Source organism: Penicillium subrubescens (genome assembly GCF_028828155.1).
Source record: "Penicillium subrubescens strain IBT 31985 chromosome Unknown utg000002l_segment0_segment0, whole genome shotgun sequence".
NCBI lineage: Eukaryota > Fungi > Ascomycota > Eurotiomycetes > Eurotiales > Aspergillaceae > Penicillium > Penicillium subrubescens.
In genome coordinates, this window is record NW_026643152.1 from 5,988,678 (window position 1) to 6,011,403 (window position 22,726).

The following is a 22,726-nucleotide window of genomic DNA, read 5'->3' on the forward strand; positions in this document are numbered from 1 at the left end:
ATACTATCAACTCGTTTGAATATGAGGCTTGTGACAAATGGGTTGAGAGAGACATCCCTGCCCGTGAACTTCTAAGGTCAACAACCAGCGATTATCTTGAATACGATCTGGATCCGGACGACGATTTTGATTGCGATCAATGCGCGGGTTACTTTCGCCTCTTACAGGCAAGATACGGCCCAACTGGTTACCTGACTATACCCGGGAGATGGAAAAAATGGACAAGTCTGCGGTATACAGGAGCGAACTATGAACAGCGCAAGCAGTTTGTTGCCCGGTTCAAGGCAGCCAAAGTCAGGGTTAACTAGGCGCTTGTCACGCCCATCGACTCTCGACTCGAATTCTCTCAATTTCTCAGCGCAATCTCAGGGCGCGAAGAATGCGAGTCCCTGCCAACATCGCCTCTTAGCCCTCCATCAGGATTTCACAAGGAGAAAGACAACGACGCCATGGAGGGTGTCTACGAGAGATTCATTGGTCGAGCCGAGTCCAGATGAATTGAAATGTGGTTGATGACCGAGCAGAGCACCTGGAGACATCCATCCGGAGCCAAGCAAGTTACCCGATGCTGAGAAAAGCCCCTTGCAATTTTGATTCTTGCAATTTTGGGCCATTATTGGAATTGCACGCTTGGTCCATGTTCCCAACCAGTGTATGGCAATTGCTATGACCTGCCATTGGTCGTGACTATCAAGATCCTGGACATTTTTTCCCTTTCGGGACTAGCCGAGCCTGCTTTCCCAATTAGTACATGCAGTCCTGATATTCTTATCTCTCTTTGTCTTATCCTGCGCATTTCACAGTTTGCTATGACTTCAATGCTATGAGATTGGTCTTTCAATAATTACTGCCCCTGATAAAGCTCTGCGCGAGGTAAGTCGTATGAGTAATGTGAACTAACCCAAGTGACGGCTTTTACTCCGGGGATACAAACAAACGAGACCTTTCATGGTAAGCATCGATAAGAAGTTCACAACAGATAAAAACATACTTCGATAACACTAAATAAAGTCGACGTCGTCATAGTTGAGTCCTTAGACCTGCATATTCTCGCCAAACACGGAAGGACGAATCGAGTTACCACGACCAACCAAAGAAGCTATTCGATGCGCAATCTTGGATCTATGCGAGCTTCCCCGCTTCGAAGATCCCGCTTCAAGTGCCACACGTAACCTTCTGGGCTTCTTGTTTTCAAGTATTGGAAGTACTTAATGAACATCATTCCTTTGGTCCGGGATGCAGTCTTTCTCCTATCTCCCATTAGGCTTTGCCATTTGACGCCACAGAATACAGTCGATGTGGATGGTAAATTAAAGCAGACGTTTTATATCGACTTCGACCTCACCCTCCATCCTACTTTGCCCAATGCGAATCATATAACCAGCCATGGATGTCATCAACAGCCCTGAGAGCGCCTGGAGGATCGGCATGATCCTGGTAGCCGCTACCGCCGTTTACTTGATTCTATATCGGTCATCCCCAAAGTCCTTTCTAAACAGAGTGTCCCTACGCGGTCGACGAGGTTCAACGGCCAAAACCCCACCGCGATCATTCTCCCCTGACAAGAACCAGCCCAGTAGCGCCACCTCCCCTGCGAGCTACAATCATGCCCTACCACCCCAGCGTAGGGAAGCACTCCTAAGTCTACAGGAGAAAGCTATACGCCGGCGTGAAGTCGACGAGACCGAAATGCGCCAAAATATTTTGCCCATGACTGCCGACTATAAGACTAGCCCAGGCAACTTGTACACCCCGACTGGGTTCTCGATAGGCGACATCAAAGCCCTGGGAGATTTCCCCGACTATGCAACACTCAGCGGTGTCCCATTGCCCAGTCCTTATGCGGAACACGATATTGAAAAAGCCAAGCCCAGGCCGTACAGGCCATTTAGATGGTCTTACCATCAAACCATGTGTATGTGAAGTACAAATGCAGAGGTTCCAAAACATCCCCTGATAATCCGTTCAATTTGAATAGCACTGACCAAACTGGAAACCGACTGGTGGATCGAGCTCGAAAGCACCTACAAATCTCGCATCGCCCAGCGCAAAGAGCTGTTTGCCAAAAACGGCAAAGCGGTTCTAGATGCACTTCCAGGCTCAGAATTAGCCTGTAAGGAACTCATGGAAATGGTCCTACAGTTCATCTGCGCAAGGTATCCCCAGCACTTCAAGCTAGTCGACAACCGCATCTTGCATAACCATATTCTTGGCACTGAACAAGATATCCGGGCTAAACCTCCACTCGAAGTGCTTCTCGACAACGTGCCTGAAGACTTTGCACTCATGCTGCGGGATGATCAGACTGGGTACTATTTCCTTCGAGCCGCGGTGATTTGTTCAGCGCTTGGGTGGAATGTTGGTTCGAAGATCGGGAAGCAGTTGCATCAGATCCATGAGCCAATTCCCGATTACAAGGAGAAGATGCAGTTTTCAATGGATCGGTATGTCTATTCATACCCATTAATTCATTTTGATCATCTCAGTGGCTAATATTGTGGACGTGATATGTTAGCTTCTTTACGAAAATGCCAACTGAAAAGCCCATACAGCGTGGTTCGTGGGGTCTTGAAGTTGGCGAGCCTCTGTACATGCCCCCAGGCGACCCCCATGAGGCTCTTCGAAAACTGCAAGATCCCGATTTGCTTTTGAAAGACTGCAATCTGAGGGTAGACTGGCAGACACTCCGGCGTCTCCCCCTGTCGGCTTCCATTGTTTTCAACTTCAAGGCCGTGTTCACTCCCATCACGGAGTTCCGTGATGAACCTGGCGTGCCGGCACTGGTATCCAAAGTCTTGAAGGAAGGAAAGAAGAAATTGATGGATTATAAAGGGGTATTCCACGTTCAACATGTTATCTTGCCCAAGTTGGAAGAGTGGGCGAAGGAGCAAGAGGAGACGGGACTTATTCCGAAGGGCTGGGAGGTTGCTACGCTGGATGACAGTCCGTGGTTTAAAGGGTGGGAGGATAAATGGCATCACCAGCAAGGGTTTTAGATGTCACTATATTTGTTTTTCTTTTTCATGTTTCAGTGTGGATGTTTAGCAATTTATTTCATTGTGCCCATTTCGGCACCCTTGGAGAAGCCACGTCTCGATATTTCACACGCATCTTCTTGCAAATATTGCCAATGGCATGTTTTGAGCAATGAGGACTGTAAGATCATATGTCCCTCAACCTTGCGCGTCTGTCGAGTGATTCCAGCAGCTGTGCTCGTGAAAGGTGGAAATTCGTCGAGGATGTTTCGTCTCTCGAAGGCGTGCATCATCTTGGGATGCATCCATTGGTGGAAGTTGACAGGCTTGGAGTGCCCGTTCGTGATATTTTTCGGCGCACACACTGGCACGGATAACTGTGGCCTTAGCCAGTTTCGGGGGAGGTCGGTGGGAGGGCCGACGATTTGGATAGTAGCTATTCGCCTATTGCCTTCAAACTTCGCCTTCCTCTCGTCTGCTGGAAGTTTCATCATCACTGCGACCCCGATCCGCATCCTCCTCCCCATCATTGCTATCCCGGTCGAGCTCCTCCAGCTCGTCCGCAAGTGGACTTATCCGCTCGTCAAGCATCTCCAGATCCTCCAATTGTTGCCGCGGGGGCAGCTTCCACAAACTCGTACCACACACACGGTCCTTCGTGAGGAGGTCGTCGACGAATTGATCCACGTAAGTCAAGGTATATGCGTCGCGAACACGGCGCTTGATCTTTCGGTAGTCGAGTAGCAATGGCTCCAGGGTTTTGTACACGTCGACCGCGTCGAAAGTGAGGCGCACATAGAAGGCAGCGAGCACTCGAAGGTACTTGAAGTCTCCACGTGTCTGGACAACACCATTATCTGGATTCTCGCCCTCGTCGTCACTGCCGGGGTCGGAGAAATTCAGGTATTCGCGGATGATGTCTCGGCTGGGGTTGAGCTGGAGGAGCTTGAAGGCAAGGCAGAGGAAAGGCGAGGGCTTCTCGGAGACACCGTATGTACCACCGACGAAACTCAATTCAACGGCGCGATCGCACAGAGTTGCTGCGTTCAATCCGAAACATTGCTCCTTCCAGTAGTAGGAGTCTGTAATGCGATCACGAACTGCTTTCTCGAATAGGGTGACCGGGTTAACACCGCGCACCAGAGGGCCGGAGTAGCCTCGGTTATCCAGGAAATTACTGGCATCCGCACGATGAGAGGCCATAGCGAAGGTCGTGTGGAGTCGCAGTCCGTCGCGGTCGTCTTAGCAGGTGAAGTGCTAAAGCGAAGTTGAAAAGCCCAAATGCCAAGACTGTCCAAGCTCGGGCGGTGGGCTTATCGATAGTCGCGCGGCCAACCCCATAAACAAGGCTGATGTCATGAAACACTACAACATCCAAGGATCAAGGCAGGCTAAGAGACATCGAAAAGAGGAGTCATATGGTAGTCTCGTGCATGGTTTGACATTCTAATTCCATCCATCCCTTCCATTCCTTCCATGTCGCCTGCCTTCCCGCGACAATGGTGCTCCTCACATCATCCACGGTCTCCGCCATCGTGTCGATGGGAGTAGTCTGTATCTTTACTCTGTTATTATTTGTTTCGGGCTACGTGTTACAGCAAAACTCGGTGAAGAATATCCAACATGCACTACGCAAGCCACCAGAAGGCCCTCCCATTGTAGGGCGGAGTTCGCCTGGATCGGCATTCCAAAGGCCTGCCCACAAACGCGGTCTGTCAGACTCGGATCTGGGGTTAGCGGGCGATCAAGAAGTCCTTCATGGGAGTGGGGATCGTCCCTCAGCCTCAAAGGGAAACTATGCATATCTCCAGCTATTGTCAAGGCCTGACCCCTCCGATATCTGTTCCGCCGTTCTTTTCTTCAAACAACTCGCCACCAATGGCTCCGTCATACCAGATCGCCTGTTTATGTATCCCGAGGAGTGGGATCGCATGTCTGCAAAGAGGCTTGGAAAGGCGGGTTCACTAGCCTTGTCCATCTTACGCGCTGCCAGTATCAAGTATGGTATCTGGCTGCTACCGATCGATATCAGCGGCGCCGTACATGCCGGATACACAATGTCTGACACGAAACTGCTGCGTCTGGGACAAATCCAGTTCATGCAGTATGACAGCGTGCTGTACCTGCAATCCCCAGGTTTGATTCTCGACACAGAAAAGCTGGACCAGGTCCTCTTGTCACGGCCGCTTCCACTCTTACACGACTGGAATCGCCAAGAGTCCTATGACAACGAGGCATGGACTCCAATGTCTTTCCGTCCAGATCGTGACGAGAACCTGCCACCTGTCTATTTGATCACGGTCAACAATGTCGATGGTGGACGAGTCCAGACCCGTACCCATGTGCCTAATCCTGATCTCACTGGATTTGGAAACCTTGTGACTGGGCCTGCAGACTTTGATGCGACCGGCGAGCTGCCAGGCTATGTATATTTTGAGAATGACCGTGACGGCCAGGTCAAATGGGCTGGAAACCCGCTATTCGGAGCCTGGCGATCACAGCAACATGAAGTCTGCGAAGGAATTGACTTTGACGAAGATCCATTATGAGCTATGATTTCTTGGGACTACTTGGGCTTAGGACAATACTTGGATTTGCTTGTATATACGCGGAACCGGTCTGGATTATGGCGTTGGGTCTATGCATTATCATCTGAGATATCATCTAGGGTTGAGGTATACGTTTTCATGCACATTGGTTGTTTCAATTGAATCTTTTTGTTTGATAGTTGGCTGTGGAGCCGACCCAAGACAGAAGTAGTTTATTATTCAGGTTCTCCAAAATCGTACAAGTCGTAGACGATACCGAGGTTATATATTGGTAGCATCAAAAGGTTGAGCTAGCCCAGGTCATTGAGGAACACTGATCTCATAGCCAAGGAGAACCTCGGTGCTATTACCCTCCCAGCCACGATTTCCACTGGTGGATATCATGTAGCGACAGGCGTTGTCCACATAAAGCTGGGAGATGGTTCCGGTGCGGTGGCCCGGTATAATGAGGAATGGCACGGTCGAGTGTCGAGAGGATTGTTCGTGCTTCAAGTCGTATAGACGCAGAATGTCATGGGATGCACTAAAAAGAATTAGACTGGTGACTGCGGGGGTATATAAACAAAACTTACCAGACGAGATGGCGCCCATTAGGCATCGCCTTGAGGGCTGTGACGGGGCCACTTCCTTGTGGAAACTTGAATGTGCGTTCAGACTCCCTGAGGCCTTTGTGGAGACTGTATTCCTCCACCGTGCCGTTTCTTCGCCCGGCGTATATATAGTTGCCATCTGGGGACCAGCAAGCATTCATACACCATGGTGGAACGTTGCGAGGGGTAATTCGAGCAACGGGGTCAGGTTGTCGTCGGTCCCACACTCGAATTGTACCGTCCATCGATGCAGCCAAGAATGTGGTATCGGACCCTGACGTCTGCCCTGTCTGCATAGCCTGCGAGAACTCAAAGGCAGATGAATGTGTCTCTACGTCTTCGGCCCTTGGCAGACCGTTGACGGCCGGCTCAGACGCGGCGGGTGGAACACCAGCACTCGCCACGTCTTGGGTCACCATAGACGCATCGGGGTTAGCGTTTGTATCCGTTGGAGCGGCCTGCGGTTGTGACGTGGAATCGGCTGCGGGCATATTGGTATCCATGTCGCCAGCGCCAGAATCTGCAAGAACACCGTTCGCAACAGCACGGCCAAACTCGTCATCTTCGTCGACCCCAAACACACCTCCAGACGGCTCGTTGCCGTCCGCTGCCCCTCCGTCTGCATCTCCGAAGAGGGAATCTGCCCCTCCAAACAAGGAATCTGTCGGGGAACCCGCCTGCGGGTTCTCAGGGGCGCCTGCATCCCCAGCATCTTGAGTGGTGTCCATTGCATTGAAGTTGTCCGTACCACTCGCTTCATAATTCGACGAGTAGGTACCATTTGGTTGCGAGAAATCAATCGTATCTGAGGGAACCGCGAGTGTGGATTCTGGCCGAATTTGTACAGTTGAGATTTGACCGGCACTACCGCCAAAGGCGCGTCGAGCCTGCCCGGTATTCAGGTCCCAATCGAAGACCCGCTTATCCCAGCTCCCCGACAACAGCGATTGCTCATCGGAGGTCAGACTCAATGATGAGACGGCCGATGTATGTTGTCGTAGAAGTGCTATATCTTTGCCTTCGTCGTGGCGGAGGGTCTGCAATCGGATGGTTCCTGACTCCAGGCCTGCAAGGAGCCATAGGCCTTCGCTTTGACACGCTAGCGAGTAGACCGGCGACACATTGTTCCCATCCATATTTTCCCAGTATGTCATGTAGACTCCAGCTTTCACCACGCTGTCCACGAAGGGATGGCGTTGCGCCACTGTCAACATGAGCTTACTGTTGATTGAGTCTGCCCAATTGAACTTGCGCACATATCCATCGGAGCCTCCACTAAAGACCCAGCGCATATCTGCCGTCGCGGTGACGGCGTTAATGGACGTACTATGGGGCGCGGCCGTGGTAGGGACGATGTCGTAGGTTTTGGCCGTCAGGCACTCGGGGCGAACGCTTGGGTGGTATACGGAGAATGACTCCAGCGTGGAGTTTCCTGCATTTCCGGGGAGGTCATGTTGGTCGTGCCTTGGTTCTGCTGAGACGCCATGCCCCCTCCATCTGACGCCTGGCTCGCATTTGAAGGGCTGTCGGGTTCTTGATCTTGATCCTGGTCCGGATCCTGGTCGGCATCGCCATCGGGTTCGTTGTCACCATCCCCATCGTCTATATCGCGCATAGCATCGTCTATCTCATTATCGGAGCTGCCATCCTGGGAGCCTAAACAAAAAAGGCGCATTAGCGGATGTTGCGCGTGGTTTGTAGTGTCCGCAGTGGAAGGTGCAACCTACCTGCCAGGTCGCGATCTTCATCCTCCTCAAGCGACGCCATGACTGTAGAAATGCCTGGGCCAATGCAGCAGCCCGCTTTTGTTACCAGTCAATTCTCTGAATAGCGATCGCTGGAAACAGTCCACCGCCCTCTTGAGGACCTATCTAGGCAGGCGGGCGGCTCGTGGATTCTGGGGTAAAATGGCGCGATCGAAGGGGTTGATATTCTGCCCAAACCTCCTGTAATGCGGGTTTGAGTCCCAGTCCTAGATTACTACCGATATAGACCAGGTAGCAAGCTAGTCAATGGCTAGTCAATGGCTAGAAGCTCGACACAGCCAGGGCGTAGTGCGGAGGGGAGAGTGTGAGGGCCCTGGGAAGCGGAAAGGCGTTCGGAGACAATTCCAACGAGCGGCGGACAGACCGTGAGCCAATCAGCGCCTGAGTTCATAGTTCCAGAAGCGCCGCTTTCAACTTTCTTAAAAAAATTCATCAAAAATATACATTATAAGCCTGTATAATGGCCGTTGGATATTGCTAGCAATGGACGTACTCTAGAACTTATTTGAGTTTCAATTTTGTGGGGTTTTCATATGCAAAGGCTCTAGGCAGTGAATTTCTACTATCTTGACTGCTTCCCACTCAATTAATCCACGATACCATTGATGCATAGGAAACAAATGCAGTCCCTCTGGGCTAGACTATGTTTTAAATGGTACCTTCCATGTACAATGTATTACAATCCAGTAGCGGCAGTTTTCATGCCGCTTCAAAGTCTGCCAGTACCCGGTTGCCCGTTTCCTTTCTTCCAGCCACGCAAACCTCTTCATATTTTGCATCTCTTTCCCTACCTAGCCATCTCAACATCAGTTTCAGTCAACTAGAACTATCCGTTTTATATCAAGTTTAGGTATTATGAGTGGGCCTCACCGACCTCGTGGGCGAGGAGGTCCTTCATTGCCATCGGCCAATATGGATATTCGCGAGTACTTCAATCAGGGACTAGGAAACACAGGCTGGCAGATGAAACCCGAACTCCCGACAGTCAATGAGATTATGGGAACCGATCACCCAGGAGAGGAATTCAACCTGACCACAAATCAAATCCATGATCCATGGTTGTCTACCGAACAGTATCTCGAAACCCATCACAACCTACTTCGTGAGGATGGCGTCGGTAATCTACGTGATGCGGTTGCTGCATTTCGTGAGCGTCCTGGAGCATTTGACAACAAGATTTTTGTTGTATATGAGCGGGTAAGCTGTATTATTACAATCAGTAAATAGTTCAGGTTGGCTAACGATGGTTGCGGGGGAATAGGTCTTCTTTACTCGCGTCACCATGGCACATCGGGGAATGGCCTTTCGAGTTTGCTTCTCCACTAGGCGTGCGGGCAGAAAGATCATTTGGAAATATTCTTCTCGTCTTCTTACTGGAAAAATTGTTGCCTTGACGCCGGCAAATGACTTATTTTCGAGCAAATATGTGGTTGCAGTTGTGGCAGCGAGGCCACTCGAAGGTGTCTCCAAAGCCCCTCCTGAGGTCGATCTATTCTTTGCTCATCCGGAGGATATGGATTTTGATCCTCTCAAGCAATGGGTCATGATTGAAGCATGCTCAGGATACTACGAAGCACACAGACATACCATGACTGCGCTTCAAAAGCTGTCGAGTGAACGGTTAGTAAAAACATCCCCTCAATGGACTACAAATCTAATCGGTAGTAGATTCCCTCTGAGCAACCATATTTGTGGCTTGGATACACAGATCGATGTACCAGAGTACATTACGTCGAAACCGAAGATGGACTTCCGAGCCTTTGCGCCGGTAGCGATTGACTCTCGACAAGAATTGCTCTTCGATGTCATCGAGCAGTTGGAATCTGCTCCCTTGAAGCATCTGAATAGATACCAGCAAGATGCGATGAGGCACATGCTGGCAAACAAGGTGGCAATTGTACAAGGACCTCCAGGGACAGGCAAAACATTCGTCTCTGTCACCTTTCTCCGACTCCTTATAGCGCAAGTGCGCCGTGGAGATCCTCCTATCATCGTCGCCACACATACCAACTGCCTTGGATCAGCTTCTCACTCACGTTGCCGACTTTGAGCCAAATTACATCCGCCTCGGAGGCAGAAGCAACAATCTCAGGGTTGCTGCTCGAACTCTTTTTTCCATGAAAGAGAATAAACCCATGCCAAATTTACAAAATGCACTCCTGTCGAAGGCTCGGCAAAATCACACAGCACTCGTGACCGACATTATTCAGAACACGCTCGAGGGGTTCTATCGACAGAGTGCGGATAGAAGCGGGATGGCTTTTGTTCTTCATGGTCTCCTGACCGAAGAGCAGCTCAATAACCTCGAAGTCGGCAGCAACCAATGGATGTCTTACAACAATGCGGAAAGCTCCCCCGATCCTTTCACAGCCTGGCTGGGGAGACAAGCTCAGGAATTCAAAGACCTTTACTCTGAGGAACAGTACAGTGCTAAGATTTATGACTGTGATCAAGATTATGAGATGCTCATGGAAATCGAAGCGGAGCAAGCGCCGGATGCTGATGAATGGGAGTCCCTGAAGGGCAGATTTGTGGAGTTCCACGACGCCTTTCCATTCTTTGTTCGTGGAACCAGAACTCTTCCTCCTCAAACCATGGAGAGATACCTCAGTTTTCGTGACTTGTGGGAGATCCCATACGACCACCGAGGTGCTGTTTACAAGGAGTTGCATAACAGACTCGTCAGGATTGTCCGCGCGGGCCTTCAGAAGAAACTCAAGATCTACATGCTTGTAAGCAAGACTCTCCAGATCGGGAAATTTGAGTACGACTACGAGATCCTGAAGACCGCCAAGGTGATTAGAATGACAACTACTGGGCTAAGCAAATATCGCGGCTTGGTCTCTGCCTTGAAGCCTCGCATTGTCATAATTGAAGAGGCTGCAGAGGTGTTCGAGGCACCTGTTGCTGTTGCTTGCTTTGAGTCTCTCCAACATCTGATTCTTGTGGGTGACCACAAGCAGCTCAAAGGCCACTGTGCTGTGCATGATCTGGCAGGCGAGCCTTACTTTCTGGATGTGTCGATGTTCCAGCGTCTCGTTCAGAATGACTTTCCATTTGTGATGTTGAAGGAACAGCGACGTAGGGCTCCAGAAATACGGCGACTTTTGGCCCCGATATATGACGACCTTCGGGACCATAGCTCAGTTTCGAAGCATGAGCCTGTTCCAGGAATGGGAGATGTCCGATCGTTCTTCGTCACTCACAATTGGCCCGAAGTTGACGATAGCCTTACGTCGAAGGTCAATGAGATCGAGGCTCTCTTGGTTTACGAACTCTACTGCTATTTGTGTGCCAATGGAGTTCCAAGCCAGAAAATTACCATCCTGACCTTTTACAATGGGCAGCGGAAGAAAATTCGAAAGATGTTGATGGACAATGAGATCACCAAATTTCAAGATCCTACAGTGGTCACGGTCGACTCTTATCAAGGAGAGGAAAATGACATCGTCATTCTCTCGCTTGTTCGCAGCAAAGAAATACCAGCAACCAGCATTGGCTTTCTTGCCGTCGATAACGGGGTATGTGTTGCTCTTTCTCGGGCAAGACGCGGGCTTTATATCTTCGGTAAAGCGCGGCATCTGGTCGCTGCGAGCGAGCTGTGGCGACCAATCCTTACCATCATGAAGGCAGGTTCTGGGGGAAACCCCCCAATTGGATATGGAATTCCTGTGACTTGTCAACACGGCACGATCACGATCATGAGAAGTGAGTTTATTCCTCTCTCTTTGCGTCTCTGACGCCTCCCCACACCCACCACCGACACCTACCCCCAAAATATGCTTATTCAAGTCTCTAACAAACTTCTCTTACAACCATTAGATATCGGTGATTAGAAAAACAATGGAGGCTGCGAGAGGATTTGTGGAACGATTCTGGATTGTAGACACGAATGCCCACTCAGGTGTCACCGGTAAGTTTCCTCTCCGTCATTATCGGTCGCTTGCAAGATCACTGAAAGCTTTTAAATTCAGATTTCCTCATTCCAACGTCAAATGCACTCGAAAATGCGAGCACAAGCAACCGTGCTGCGATAGACAGTGCTCCGGGTATGAATGCTGGCAAGACCATGTCCACTCGTGTGCCTGCATCCCGATCCCGACTCGCCCAACTGCACCAGCTCGGCCAAAGTTCCTCAGTCCGCCCATTCCACCGGATTCTCGTGCATCAACTGACGAGACAGACGTGGGGCTTTTGATTAACTTTTCGGACACCGATGCCAGCCTGACTGAGAAGAAGACGACCACAGCTGTAAACAACAGCTCTTTGGATGATGCCCCGAAACAGCGACACCCACCCCAAACCTTTTTGAATCTTTGGTTGCGAACATGAATCCAGCGCACAAGGACCAAGAGCACAGAGAATCCAAGAACAGATGGCTAGACTTCGCGTATGGAGGTGCTCGTGCGAGTGATCGGGCGCGGACTTCGCCGCCTAAGGAGACTGACTTGATGGATACCGTTGAAGACGAAATGGAAGCGAGCAAAGTGCTAACTCTCAACCCCAAGACTAAGAAGGGCCCTGAGCCTCAGGAGAAGACTGTATCAAAGCATGGGCCCCCCGAGACTGTTCTTACAAGACACCTGTTGGATTGAGCCACGATCATGTGCAAGTTTCATGTTCAGAGGCCACAGAGGAAGGGAATGTCAGCGTTTCTCTTCATGGGTCCTCTGGTGGTTTCAGTTGAGGCAAGGAACGGGATCTAGTGGCTGTTACTTTGTTCTAAGCTAGAGTTAGGGGGTGGTTAATCAAATTGCCGAAGAACTTTTGTGGAGCGTTGATAGTGAGCAAGTTTGTCGTCAAATAATATATAAAAAAAAAATGGTGCTTGAGTCTGTGCATTTTGCTGTCGTAAGATATGTTCTTATCAAGTCATAGTATGTACAAACTGGTAAGATACAGGGGTGTCATCAAAATTAAATCATCGTCATGTACTGCTCCAAACTTTGTCCGAGAACATTAATAAACGGCCACTGGGTATTCCTCTTGAACAACCGTGCCCACAACCTGAGAACAGCCATTCCCAATGCAGCAGGCTCGAGATTTGGCGGAGCTTCTGACTCGTCGTCCAGGTCGATTGAAGAGTACGCTTCTTCAACGATGCACTGCGTCCAGCGTAGAATTCGGCTCTCATTTTCTGCAAAATCTAAAATGAGTATTTCCATAGGACCTATCCGAAAGGAAACTCACCACTCAAAGCTTGATCGGGTGCCGCCTCTGCAAGCGTGAAAAGCCACTTGCTAAGCAACACAGCACATTCGAGACTCGCCAATGAGTGCCTTACACTCCAGAAGAAAGCTTGACTTCGGGCAATATGATCAATACCGAGGCGGACGGGAATACTCAGTGCGTGGGCAGAGTAGATGAGAGCTGGGATGAGACGGTAGCTTCTCTCCGGTTTGGGAGAGCGACATAGGGCAGATGCTATAGTTGCCGGTTCACGAGTCTCGAGACGGCGGTATGGTCCAAGATTCAATGATAGGCGTACGTAAGCGAGTCCCAAGAGAGCGCTTGAGGTGAAAGGAATTGGTCCATTAGCATTGTGAGGATCGAGACTTGATTCTGGGGCTTGTTGCCAGACAGAAGTCCAAGATCGCAGAGCTCGCCTGTTGATTTGGTTAGATTATGTGACCAATGTTTGTGGGGGAAGTTCATGCGATGTGGTTGTAGGCATACTCTATTTTGTTCAACTCTTCCGTCGGAAGGCTAGTTGAGTGATTTCCATTCGGCAACGAGAGCTCGCTGACAATATGAATTCGCTGCAGCAGACCATGGAGAAGCATGTAGTTGCCCAAAGGCGCTGGAATTGGTTCCAATGGTACTGTTGACCGTGATTTCTGGAGTAAAAGGGTCAATGCATCCTGGAAAAATAATTGTTGAGGTCCTCTGTCTCGTTGGGCGGCTTCCCACTCGACGGCATTGTTCGCTGTCCATTCCTTCGTTGAGCAAGGTAAACGCATGTGGATCTCGCTGCTCCGAAGTGATGGATAAACATTATAAGCAACACTGTGAATATGAATGAAGCAGAAGGAGATGAGCTTTGTCCGTCGCACAGACTCCTGATCAGCCCATTCATACCAGTCTTGTGATGTGGCACGGGGGTCGGTATATGGCTCGGTTAAGCCAGCGTCGCGAATGTGTTGAACGAGTTGAGACTGAATTTGGAAGGCCTCTTGAACGAGTCCGGCTCGCTCCCAGGTCGCATAACTCATCAGTACAAGGAGACATCGAATCACTTCCATCTGCCTTGATGTACTGATCGCTGCTCCAGTTGCGCCTTGGCCTTCCACAGAATATTGAGAAACAGCAAGAGGTGCCGAGTATCCACCCATACGAGAGTCCCGAGACATTCTCTCGTAAAGGACGGCTTTTGACACGTGAAACAACCTTTCAGCGTTTCGATGCTCGAATCGATATTGAGCGCCGATGGTCATTATAGCCAGAATAAGTTCAGCAGAGCACTCATTGAAGCGGAAGGTCGGGACATGTATGAATGGAATATGCGGGTGAAAGCCTTCGAAGTAGGAAGTGAGGTACCGAGTTAATGTATGACGAGATGGAAGGGTAAAGTCAGGGATGACATTGCGAAAATCTTCCAGCGCTGCAGCAAGTCGGAAGCGTTGGTCTTCCGAGACATTAAACCTAGACGACTTGGATGAGGCTTGCGGCGGTTCTAGGTGGGTGTCAGCCTCTTGAAGTATGCCAAAAATTTCTGGAAAAGCACTGAGGTGCAAGTGACATACCCGAGTCAGAGAGAGCGCCCAGGCTCTGATCACCTCTTGGGACTGATGGCAGCCACGAGCGGAAAGGAGAGTCTCCTCGCGACTCTTCTCTCAGACTACGTCTAGGTCTTGACTGCTCTTGTGATGACTGAGCAGGCTTCTGCACATCCTCGAGGCCGAGATCTGGTTGCATTTGATTCGCTTCTCCATCACTTGGAAGCCACTCTGCTGGCAATCCAATTGAGTCCAAGAAATGGGTGAATTCTTGGAAGTGGTTGAGATCCTCCGGAAGATAGGGTATGGCTGAGTTCGTCAATTAGGGTGAACTCTAGAGATCATACATTTGCGTACTTACAAGTAGCTTGATAGTCGCCCGGAATAAGCAATTGGGCAGCTTGAAGCATAGCGGGATCGTGCATCGCCGGATGCTCCCCGGGGACTGGGTTAGTATTAGGAGCTCCTATCGCCATGATACTACCAGTCTGATTCTGGGGTATATACGAAACAGATTCAGTTTGGGCGCCAGACCACTGATGCACAGGCGATGGCCCCGGCATCGAGCCTACTGGCCGGCCGGCTGCATCATACTGTGGTGGGATGGCTGCAGCTGCAGGTGCCGTGCGCGGGGGTGCTTGGAGAGCCGGCTTCACCATCGACCCCGACTGCGAATCTGGTGATTCCAGACCATCCTGGTGGGAAATTCGAGTATGACGCTTCAATAGATCGCGTCTAGTAAACGCTGCCCCACAGAAGCAGATGAATGGCTTCTCCTTGGTGTCTAGCGAATTTGATCAGTCGTCTTTTCTCACGCCATGACTCCAACCCCAATGGCGGGCTTACGGGTTCGAACATGGCGCTCCAAATGCTCTGTACGACGAAAGGCTCGGCCGCAATGGACACAGATGCGCGCCTTTGCGCCGCGGCCTGCTTTCTGGGGCGATGGGGATGGCATCAGTGACTCCGAGTCCCTTTGGAGAAATGGAGGGGAAAAGTGGACATTTGGGGAGGAGTTGGAAGAGGAGCAGCTTCGGAGAGCGGGTGGTTACTCCAACGGCCAAGCGGTGACTCCAATTGCCCCACTTTATGCTTATCGGCTACACAGTTGCCCACTCCACAGTTCCATCGGAGAGGATATAGGGTATCTGGTACCTGGTTGATTAGAAGGCGACAAAGTCATAGTTCTGAGATTGGATCGTGCTATTGCATCAAGTTGAGCCCTTCATGTCTGCCACACTGACCAAAACGCTCTTCCCTGGTGTGGCCGTGGTGACTGGTGCTGGCGGAACTGGTCGGTTCATCCAAATGTGGAGCAACGATGATCAGTACGATTTTACTAACGATTTTCGTGCTATACAGGAATCGGTGCTGCCGTGGCAAAGGCTTTTGCGGCCGCAGGATGCGAACGCATAGCTATCACAGATTTGAATGAAACCACTCTGGAGCAGACCAAAAACGCAGTTGCCGCCGCTCATCCTCACACCCAGCTACTAGTTCACTCTGGGAACGTGGCAGATGATCAATTCGCTGATTTATTTATGAATAAAGTAGTCCAATACTTTGGTCGCGTCGACTATGCTGTGAATTGCGCCGGTGTACTCGGGCAGCCTCTACGGTCAGTGGAAACTAGTCTCGAGGAGTTTGACCGGTTGAACAGCATCAATTATCGAGGATGTTGGCTCTCATCCCGAGCACAGCTGAGACAGATGGTCAAACAAGATGCACTGTCTAGTCATGATCCTAGTCGGCCTCCCCAGCGAGGTGCTATAGTAAATGTTGCCAGTCAGCTAGGGCTTGTCGGCCGACCGAATGCGCGTAAGTACCATGCCCAATATCTGATTCGATGACTACAGATCTCAATTACTCACAAATCCTTGGTCTAGCCGCATATTGTGCTTCAAAATCAGCAGTGATTGGCATGACCCGAGCGGACGCCATTGACTACTCCAAAGATGACATCAGGGTAAACTGCGTATGCCCTGGTGTCATCGAGACCCCAATGATCATGGAGAAGGCGGAACTTCGAGAAGCTATCACGCCTGCGGCGGAGACAACTCCAATGAAGAGGATGGGGAAGCCGGCGGAGATTGCTGATGCAGTCTTGTTTCTTTGTTCAACTCAAGCGTCATTCGTCCAAGGCCATGCGATGGTTGTTGATGGTGGGTATATCACGGTATAAATAATTGGGGAAAATAGCTTCAGACTGGTGATCCAAGAAAATGCTGCAAATTCAACAATTTACCAACGAAGTGGTTGCAAGGACTCTGTATAGAATCAATTCTGGGAGGAAAACCGAGACCATATTCAAGATCTCGAGACAGGATGCCTCGTTCTATCTCTACCTGTTCTAACTAATTCTCATTTGTAGAAAAAAGCATTTTCTTCCAATCGAAGTTGCTCTCCCATGCATGGGCAACTCGCAGAATCTTCTCTTCTTGCCACAAGCCGCCCACGACCTGCATACCGACTGGAAGCATGATATCTGCGTCCCCCGGCGCTGAAGCAAATCCAATGGGAATAGATATAGCTGGGTGACCAGTCACGTTGAAGATAGCAGTGTTGATAGTCAACCCCATGCTAGGCTTCAGCGACTCCAAGGGAAGACCCCGTTTCCCGTTCTTGGGAGCGACGACTGGAGTGGTGGGCATCACCAGCACATCATATTTTTCAAACAGTGCCTGATATTTATCACTCAGTTGTCGTCCAATATTGGTAGTCTTCCCGTATAGACCCGGGAAGCGAGACATCAGGTAAAGCCCGTTGATAATAACGTTCTTTGTCGACGGGAAGGCGCGTTGGAATCCATCGTCGGTCCATGGCAGTCTCGCATGTTCCATTTCAGTCGTGTGAAGACCTCTTCGTCCGGTATTCTGTCCCAGGAGCGTTTGCGAGCCAGCAATTCTTTGCTGGATGGTCCAGACCGCTGGGCCATGCAGATGATCTGGGAGGGATACCTCCTCTATCGTGGCGCCAAGACCTTGAAACCTTTTGACTGCCGTCAAAACCGAATGCCTGACACTTGAGCTGACAGCGCTATGCCCGAATCCTTCTTTCAAGATGCCAATCCGCACACCTTCCAGTCGCTTAGAGCCTTGGCTCAGATTTGCAGCAAAGGTAGTCGAACCTGGCTTAGCACTCCCCAAAGAGCGATCATCGATACCGTCATATCCACTGATCACATCAAGACAAATTGCCGCTTCGAGTACACTCCTGCTCAACGGCCCTGCATGGTCGTTCACAGCATCGCCACTGCTGATGCCCGTGAATGGAACTCGGCCGTAGGTTGGCTTGAGACCAACGCCTGAAAGATATCAGATAAAGCAGACTCATAGCAGAAGAGCTAGGAATGAACTTACAGCCACAGAAAGATGCCGGAACCCGAATACTTCCACCCTGATCACCTCCAATCGTGATGTCTACCAACCCCGCCGCAACAAGAGCTGCACCTCCCGAAGTACTTCCACCCGCGGAGTAACCAGTGGCATGGGGATTTTCAACTGTACCATGCGCACTGGTAAATGAGGATGTCGAATGACAATAATTTTCGCAAGTCGAGGTCCCATGAATGTCAGCACCAGCATCTAGAAGACGTGTCACCACCGTTGCATCGGTAGTTGGCGTCCACGATGGAATGATGTCGCTTCCCATTAGCTGCGGCACACCTGCTACAGCGATCACATCTTTGAGACTGACAGACTTTCCTGCAAGGACGCCGCCTTCTTCGTTTCCTCTGATAAGGAACTTGTGTGCCCAAGCTTGTCCAAGGACCTGCTCCTCTTTGCTTGGTCTCCGCACGTTCTCTCGGGGATACTTTGTTTGGTCGGGGCTGGGTTGATAGTCTGGAAGAGCAGCCACGCCTTCTGCACAGTCATGAACGGCTGCTAGAAGGGTGTGAAAATCGCTTGATTCGGAAGGATCTATCGTTAGCCCAAGGGGCTCAAGGAGGGCCTCCGCATCTCCTGGCTTCACTGGGTTGTCCCTACCGATCGATTTATTAGTAAATTGCCATATTGGGAGATCTTGCGGAGGTGATATATTTACTCGGAAATACTAGTGAAAAGGACCGACATGATGTATTATTTCAGCGTGATGAACTAACAGACGCAGATTTTGAAGAGTTTATGAGGTACCAGGGGCTTTGTTTAAAGATTTCTAATCCATCGGCACTCGCCGAGACGATCTCCAAAGAGAGGAGACCATCGGCAAATGGAGAGGCCCGTTCAAATTAACCTCAGGCGCGAGGCTCCATCGCAGACAAGACCAATTGACTTGACCCCAAAACGTCTCCAATCTCGTAGACCCACAAGAGGTCTTGCAATTCTCAAGGCAGAATGATATGGCTCAATATCGGAGATTGAGGGAAAGAAACACGAATTCCATGATTTCGGTTACAAGTTTCATGGGACAATCGAATCTATAGTGTGCGACCGATGATCATTTAGGTGGCTGGTTTGACGACTCCGACTTCTCCGAAGGAGGGGCTTATCAAGTTGTCCTATCGCTGGCTATCGCTTTATCTCCTTCCCCGCATGTGTTGATTCCGTACAAAATGGAGCAAAGGTCAGCTTTCCAACGTTCAAATATTACAATTGCTCAAAACCAACAGAATCATGGCCCCCAAGCGAGTTCTCATCACATACGGAGTCGACGTTGACGCGGTAGCTGGATGGCTTGGTTCCTATGGAGGCGAAGACTCGACAAATGATATTAGCCGAGGTACGTCGTGTTCCCTACTTGTATTGGCAGTTAACTAATCTTGAGATAGGTTACTGGGCAGGTACAGTTGGGACACGACGACTGCTGAAGCTATTCGACAAGTATGATATCAAGACAACTTGGTTCATTCCCGGTCACTCGCTGGAGACCTTTCCCGAGGACATGGCTGCTGTCCGAGATGCAGGGCACGAGATTGGTCTTCATGGCTACTCGCACGAGAACCCAACGGACATGACCATTGAGCAGCAGCGTGATGTTCTAGACAAGACCTATCGTATGCTGACCGAGTTCGCTGGCAAACCACCCCGTGGCAGCGTCGCCCCATGGTGGGAAACCAGCCAAGAAGGCGCCCAACTACTCCTGGACTACGGCATTGAATATGATCACAGCATGAGCCATGAGGATTGTCAGGCATATTATCTCCGGACGGGTGATAGCTGGACCAAGATTGACTACAGCCAGAAAGCCGAGACCTGGATGAAGCCCCTTGAACATGGCACGCAAACTGGCCTGGTCGAAATTCCCTCCAACTGGTACATTGATGATTTGCCGCCCATGATGTTTATCAAGAAAGCGCCAAATAGTCATGGTTTTGTCAATCCGCGGGACGTGGAAGATATCTGGCGCGACCACTTTGATTACTTCTACCGCGAGTACGATGAGTTTATCTTCCCGATTACTATCCACCCAGATGTTTCTGGAAGACCGCATGTTCTTCTGATGCATGAGCGGTAAGTTGCAATAATCTTCGCCGGGAGTCTAGATACTGACCCTATCGTAACAGACTCATTGAGCACTTCAAGAAGCATGAAGGAGTTGAATTCGTGACCATGGAGCAAGTGTGTGACGAGTTCAAAAAGAAGAACCCAGTTCCACCAGGCGCTCTGATGCCTGCCCCGGTCGGAGAAATGTTAATGAAATGAAGGGACGGTTAGTTGGTATTTCCCTTCTCGGTGATGCACCTGGTATCCCTTGTCCTAGAATAATAATCGATTTCCATCTTATCTTATTTCCCATGTTCTATCTTATCTTTGTCTCCAACTGAAACACCCGTATCCGTATGCCACCTGTTGTAGAGATGTCTCCAACTCCCCGACTCCAACTTATCACTCCTACCATCATTCACATCCCGTTGATATGCCACTATCTATCTTATCTCGCAGATTATCATCTGCATCTCCCTGCCTCCAATCCCTGCACCAGCCAAGACTACCCCAACTCCTTACCCCATTCACTGATTCCACTGGATCTTACCCCAACACCCACGTCGTAGAAGCTCGAGACGCCCAGTCATCCAGTGAACCCGCGTTTAGCCACGTTATCAGACAGCTTTGAGTTCGTGGGGAAGGAAAGTGGAGAAAGCGCCCACCTGTATCTGGCCTCGATGTCACGCCCTAGTAGCACTAGAACCCATAGAACCGTGTCCTACGGCGAACCAACGACAATGACAAGGCCCTGCCGGGACCAGGCCGAGTGCGTGAGATAAGTGCTTCTCACAGGTATATATCCTTCTCAAGAGCTTCTATACTTCTGTCGGCGATTCAGTTCCTCTTTCAACATCTTACTTCCTTCTACTGGCTAGCAATTCTCCAGCTCTCCGTTATGTCGAATTCGAACGATGATATTAAGGAGACACCTGGCTGCACCGACTTGTCTACTACCGAGACGGGAAAGGCAGAGGTTGAAGATCACTATGAAGTTTTCAAAAGGGGTGAAGGCCAGGTTGACTTTCGTACTGTGAGCTGGATCCGGGCAGGGATTATTTTCTTGAAAAGTAAGCCATTACTCCCAAACTACCCTACCTAAAAGCCATTGATTGACTTCTTATTCAATACAGTTATCTTCGCTACCGGTGTACTTTCAATCCCATCCCTGATGTACGAACTCGGGGCCTTTCCCGGCGCCGTGAATGTCATCGGATGGACTCTCCTGAATACCTACTGCGCCATTGTACAGGGCAACTTCCGCAACCGCTATCCCGGCTGCCACTCCATCGCAGATATGGCCCAAGTAGTCGGCGGCCCTATAGTCAAAGAGCTAGTTGGGTTTCTCTTCACAGTCAGCTACGTGATTGTGGCTGCATCTGGCATTATCGGTGTATCGACTGCCCTAAATGCGCTCTCGCTGCACTCTACATGCACCGTCTGGTTCAGTTTCATCGCGACCATCATCATTGCTGGATGTGCGAGTGTACGCAAGTTTTCGCATATTGGCTGGCTGACCTGGGTCGGCTTTGCCAGTGTGTATATTGCCGTGTTTATCATTGTGTATGGTTCGACCCTTTCCCTGAAATTCTCGAGGTATATAAGCTTACCTTCTCCAGAATTGGCGTGGCCACCCGAGATCGCCCTGCGGCTGCACCACAAACAGGCGATTATGACTTTGGATACCGGGCGATCGGAAACCCCAGCTTTACGACTGGGATCACCGCTGCAGCCACGATCTTTGTGTCGAGCGCCGCAACCTCGGCTTTCCTACCTGTTATCTCCGAGATGCGCAAGCCCAAGGACTATCCGAAAGCCGTCTATCTCAGTATGAGCCTCGTAACCGCATCTTACCTGACATTCAGTCTGGTGATCTATGCGTGGTGCGGAAAATGGATCGCATCTCCATCCCTCGGCAGCGCTGGAACGACCGTTAAACGCATCGCATATGGAATTGCCCTACCTGGTCTGATTATCAGCGGCTGTTTATACATACACGTCGCGGCTAAGTATCTCTTCGTCCGAATTCTGCGCAACTCGCGCCATCTGCAGGTGAACACGATGGTCCACTGGGGAACCTGGCTTAGCTGCACGATCGGAATGGCAGCAATCTCGTTTATCTTGGCTTGCGCGATTCCTATCTTCAACTACGTGTTGGCTCTGGTGGGTGCATTGTGTTTTGCGCCGTTGGCTATTAGTCTTCCTGGATGGCTATGGTTGTATAGTCATGGTGAATACTTAAAGGGGAATTTTTTGCGGAAAGCCATGTATGCTGCACATATCTTGCTGGTCTTGCTAGGAGCTTTTATGACTGTGGGAGGAACGTATGGGGTGATTGTTCAGATTAAAGAGGCGTATGCTGATGGACAGATCTCCTCTGCGTTTTCGTGCGTTGACAACAGTGGCTCGACCTGAGGATGGATGTTTGTATGTAAAAATAGATCTCATAAAGCGAAATATTAACTCAATGGCTTTCCACAAGATCTAGTGCCTTGAAAAACTTCCGGTTACTCGGGTCTTAGCAATTGAATATACAGCAGATCACGTTTGAGCCGTTAGAAAGGTTTCTCAAAATCTATTCGCAAAAATAATTATTCCTAAAGGCTGAACTATACGTAGTTGGCCTGTTTTTGTGTCTCTCGCCTTTCTAGGCCCCAAGAACACTTCCTTGAGTCTAGGCCTGCCATCCATTGGATTCCCACCTGCC

The 22,726-nt window shown here is 50.2% G+C and overlaps 11 protein-coding genes across 11 annotated transcripts; 6 read left to right on the forward strand and 5 right to left on the reverse strand.

Moving 5' to 3' along the window:
• Positions 1-1,386: 1,386 nt before the first annotated feature.
• N7473_003492 (heme-dependent oxidative N-demethylase family protein) lies at positions 1,387-2,996 on the forward strand (the record flags this gene model as incomplete). Its single annotated transcript, XM_057149432.1, has 3 exons — positions 1,387-1,915; positions 1,979-2,444; positions 2,516-2,996. The coding sequence occupies 3 exons, from the start codon at positions 1,387-1,389 to the stop codon at positions 2,994-2,996; spliced, it is 1,476 nt and encodes a 491-aa protein (XP_057013086.1).
• Positions 2,997-3,049: 53 nt separating this feature from the next.
• N7473_003493 (uncharacterized protein) lies at positions 3,050-3,268 on the reverse strand (the record flags this gene model as incomplete). Its single annotated transcript, XM_057149433.1, has 1 exon — positions 3,050-3,268. One exon carries the CDS (start codon positions 3,266-3,268, stop codon positions 3,050-3,052), a length of 219 nt encoding a protein of 72 aa, XP_057013087.1.
• A 160-nt stretch (positions 3,269-3,428) lies between these two features.
• N7473_003494 (PRP38 family protein) lies at positions 3,429-4,178 on the reverse strand (the record flags this gene model as incomplete). The annotated part of the gene is made up of 1 exon (XM_057149434.1): positions 3,429-4,178. One exon carries the CDS (start codon positions 4,176-4,178, stop codon positions 3,429-3,431), a length of 750 nt encoding a protein of 249 aa, XP_057013088.1.
• Positions 4,179-4,474: 296 nt separating this feature from the next.
• On the forward strand, positions 4,475-5,524 carry N7473_003495 (uncharacterized protein; the record flags this gene model as incomplete). Its single annotated transcript, XM_057149435.1, has 1 exon — positions 4,475-5,524. One exon carries the CDS (start codon positions 4,475-4,477, stop codon positions 5,522-5,524), a length of 1,050 nt encoding a protein of 349 aa, XP_057013089.1.
• Positions 5,525-5,673: 149 nt separating this feature from the next.
• Positions 5,674-8,154, reverse strand: N7473_003496 (WD40 repeat domain-containing protein). The gene is given in 4 exon segments (XM_057149436.1): positions 5,674-6,047; positions 6,097-7,506; positions 7,521-7,770; positions 7,842-8,154. 4 exon segments carry the CDS (start codon positions 7,879-7,881, stop codon positions 5,825-5,827), a joined length of 1,923 nt encoding a protein of 640 aa, XP_057013090.1. The 5' UTR covers positions 7,882-8,154; the 3' UTR covers positions 5,674-5,824.
• A 578-nt stretch (positions 8,155-8,732) lies between these two features.
• Positions 8,733-12,475, forward strand: N7473_003497 (uncharacterized protein; the record flags this gene model as incomplete). Its single annotated transcript, XM_057149437.1, has 7 exons — positions 8,733-9,077; positions 9,142-9,500; positions 9,549-9,777; positions 9,842-11,588; positions 11,767-11,793; positions 11,855-11,929; positions 12,168-12,475. Coding segments are annotated over 7 exons (3,090 nt in total), but the record flags the coding sequence as incomplete, so codon positions are not given.
• A 321-nt stretch (positions 12,476-12,796) lies between these two features.
• On the reverse strand, positions 12,797-15,554 carry N7473_003498 (C2H2-type zinc finger protein; the record flags this gene model as incomplete). Its single annotated transcript, XM_057149438.1, has 6 exons — positions 12,797-13,017; positions 13,071-13,486; positions 13,557-14,553; positions 14,624-14,905; positions 14,958-15,380; positions 15,443-15,554. 6 exons carry the CDS (start codon positions 15,552-15,554, stop codon positions 12,797-12,799), a joined length of 2,451 nt encoding a protein of 816 aa, XP_057013092.1.
• A 269-nt stretch (positions 15,555-15,823) lies between these two features.
• On the forward strand, positions 15,824-16,778 carry N7473_003499 (SDR family NAD(P)-dependent oxidoreductase; the record flags this gene model as incomplete). The annotated part of the gene is made up of 3 exons (XM_057149439.1): positions 15,824-15,890; positions 15,959-16,414; positions 16,483-16,778. 3 exons carry the CDS (start codon positions 15,824-15,826, stop codon positions 16,776-16,778), a joined length of 819 nt encoding a protein of 272 aa, XP_057013093.1.
• Positions 16,779-16,950: 172 nt separating this feature from the next.
• Positions 16,951-18,669, reverse strand: N7473_003500 (putative amidase; the record flags this gene model as incomplete). Its single annotated transcript, XM_057149440.1, has 3 exons — positions 16,951-17,900; positions 17,956-18,578; positions 18,641-18,669. 3 exons carry the CDS (start codon positions 18,667-18,669, stop codon positions 16,951-16,953), a joined length of 1,602 nt encoding a protein of 533 aa, XP_057013094.1.
• A 540-nt stretch (positions 18,670-19,209) lies between these two features.
• Positions 19,210-20,238, forward strand: N7473_003501 (polysaccharide deacetylase family protein; the record flags this gene model as incomplete). Its single annotated transcript, XM_057149441.1, has 3 exons — positions 19,210-19,315; positions 19,365-20,046; positions 20,100-20,238. 3 exons carry the CDS (start codon positions 19,210-19,212, stop codon positions 20,236-20,238), a joined length of 927 nt encoding a protein of 308 aa, XP_057013095.1.
• A 679-nt stretch (positions 20,239-20,917) lies between these two features.
• N7473_003502 (putative neutral amino acid permease) lies at positions 20,918-22,434 on the forward strand (the record flags this gene model as incomplete). The annotated part of the gene is made up of 3 exons (XM_057149442.1): positions 20,918-21,089; positions 21,153-21,582; positions 21,639-22,434. The coding sequence occupies 3 exons, from the start codon at positions 20,918-20,920 to the stop codon at positions 22,432-22,434; spliced, it is 1,398 nt and encodes a 465-aa protein (XP_057013096.1).
• Positions 22,435-22,726: the final 292 nt, after the last annotated feature.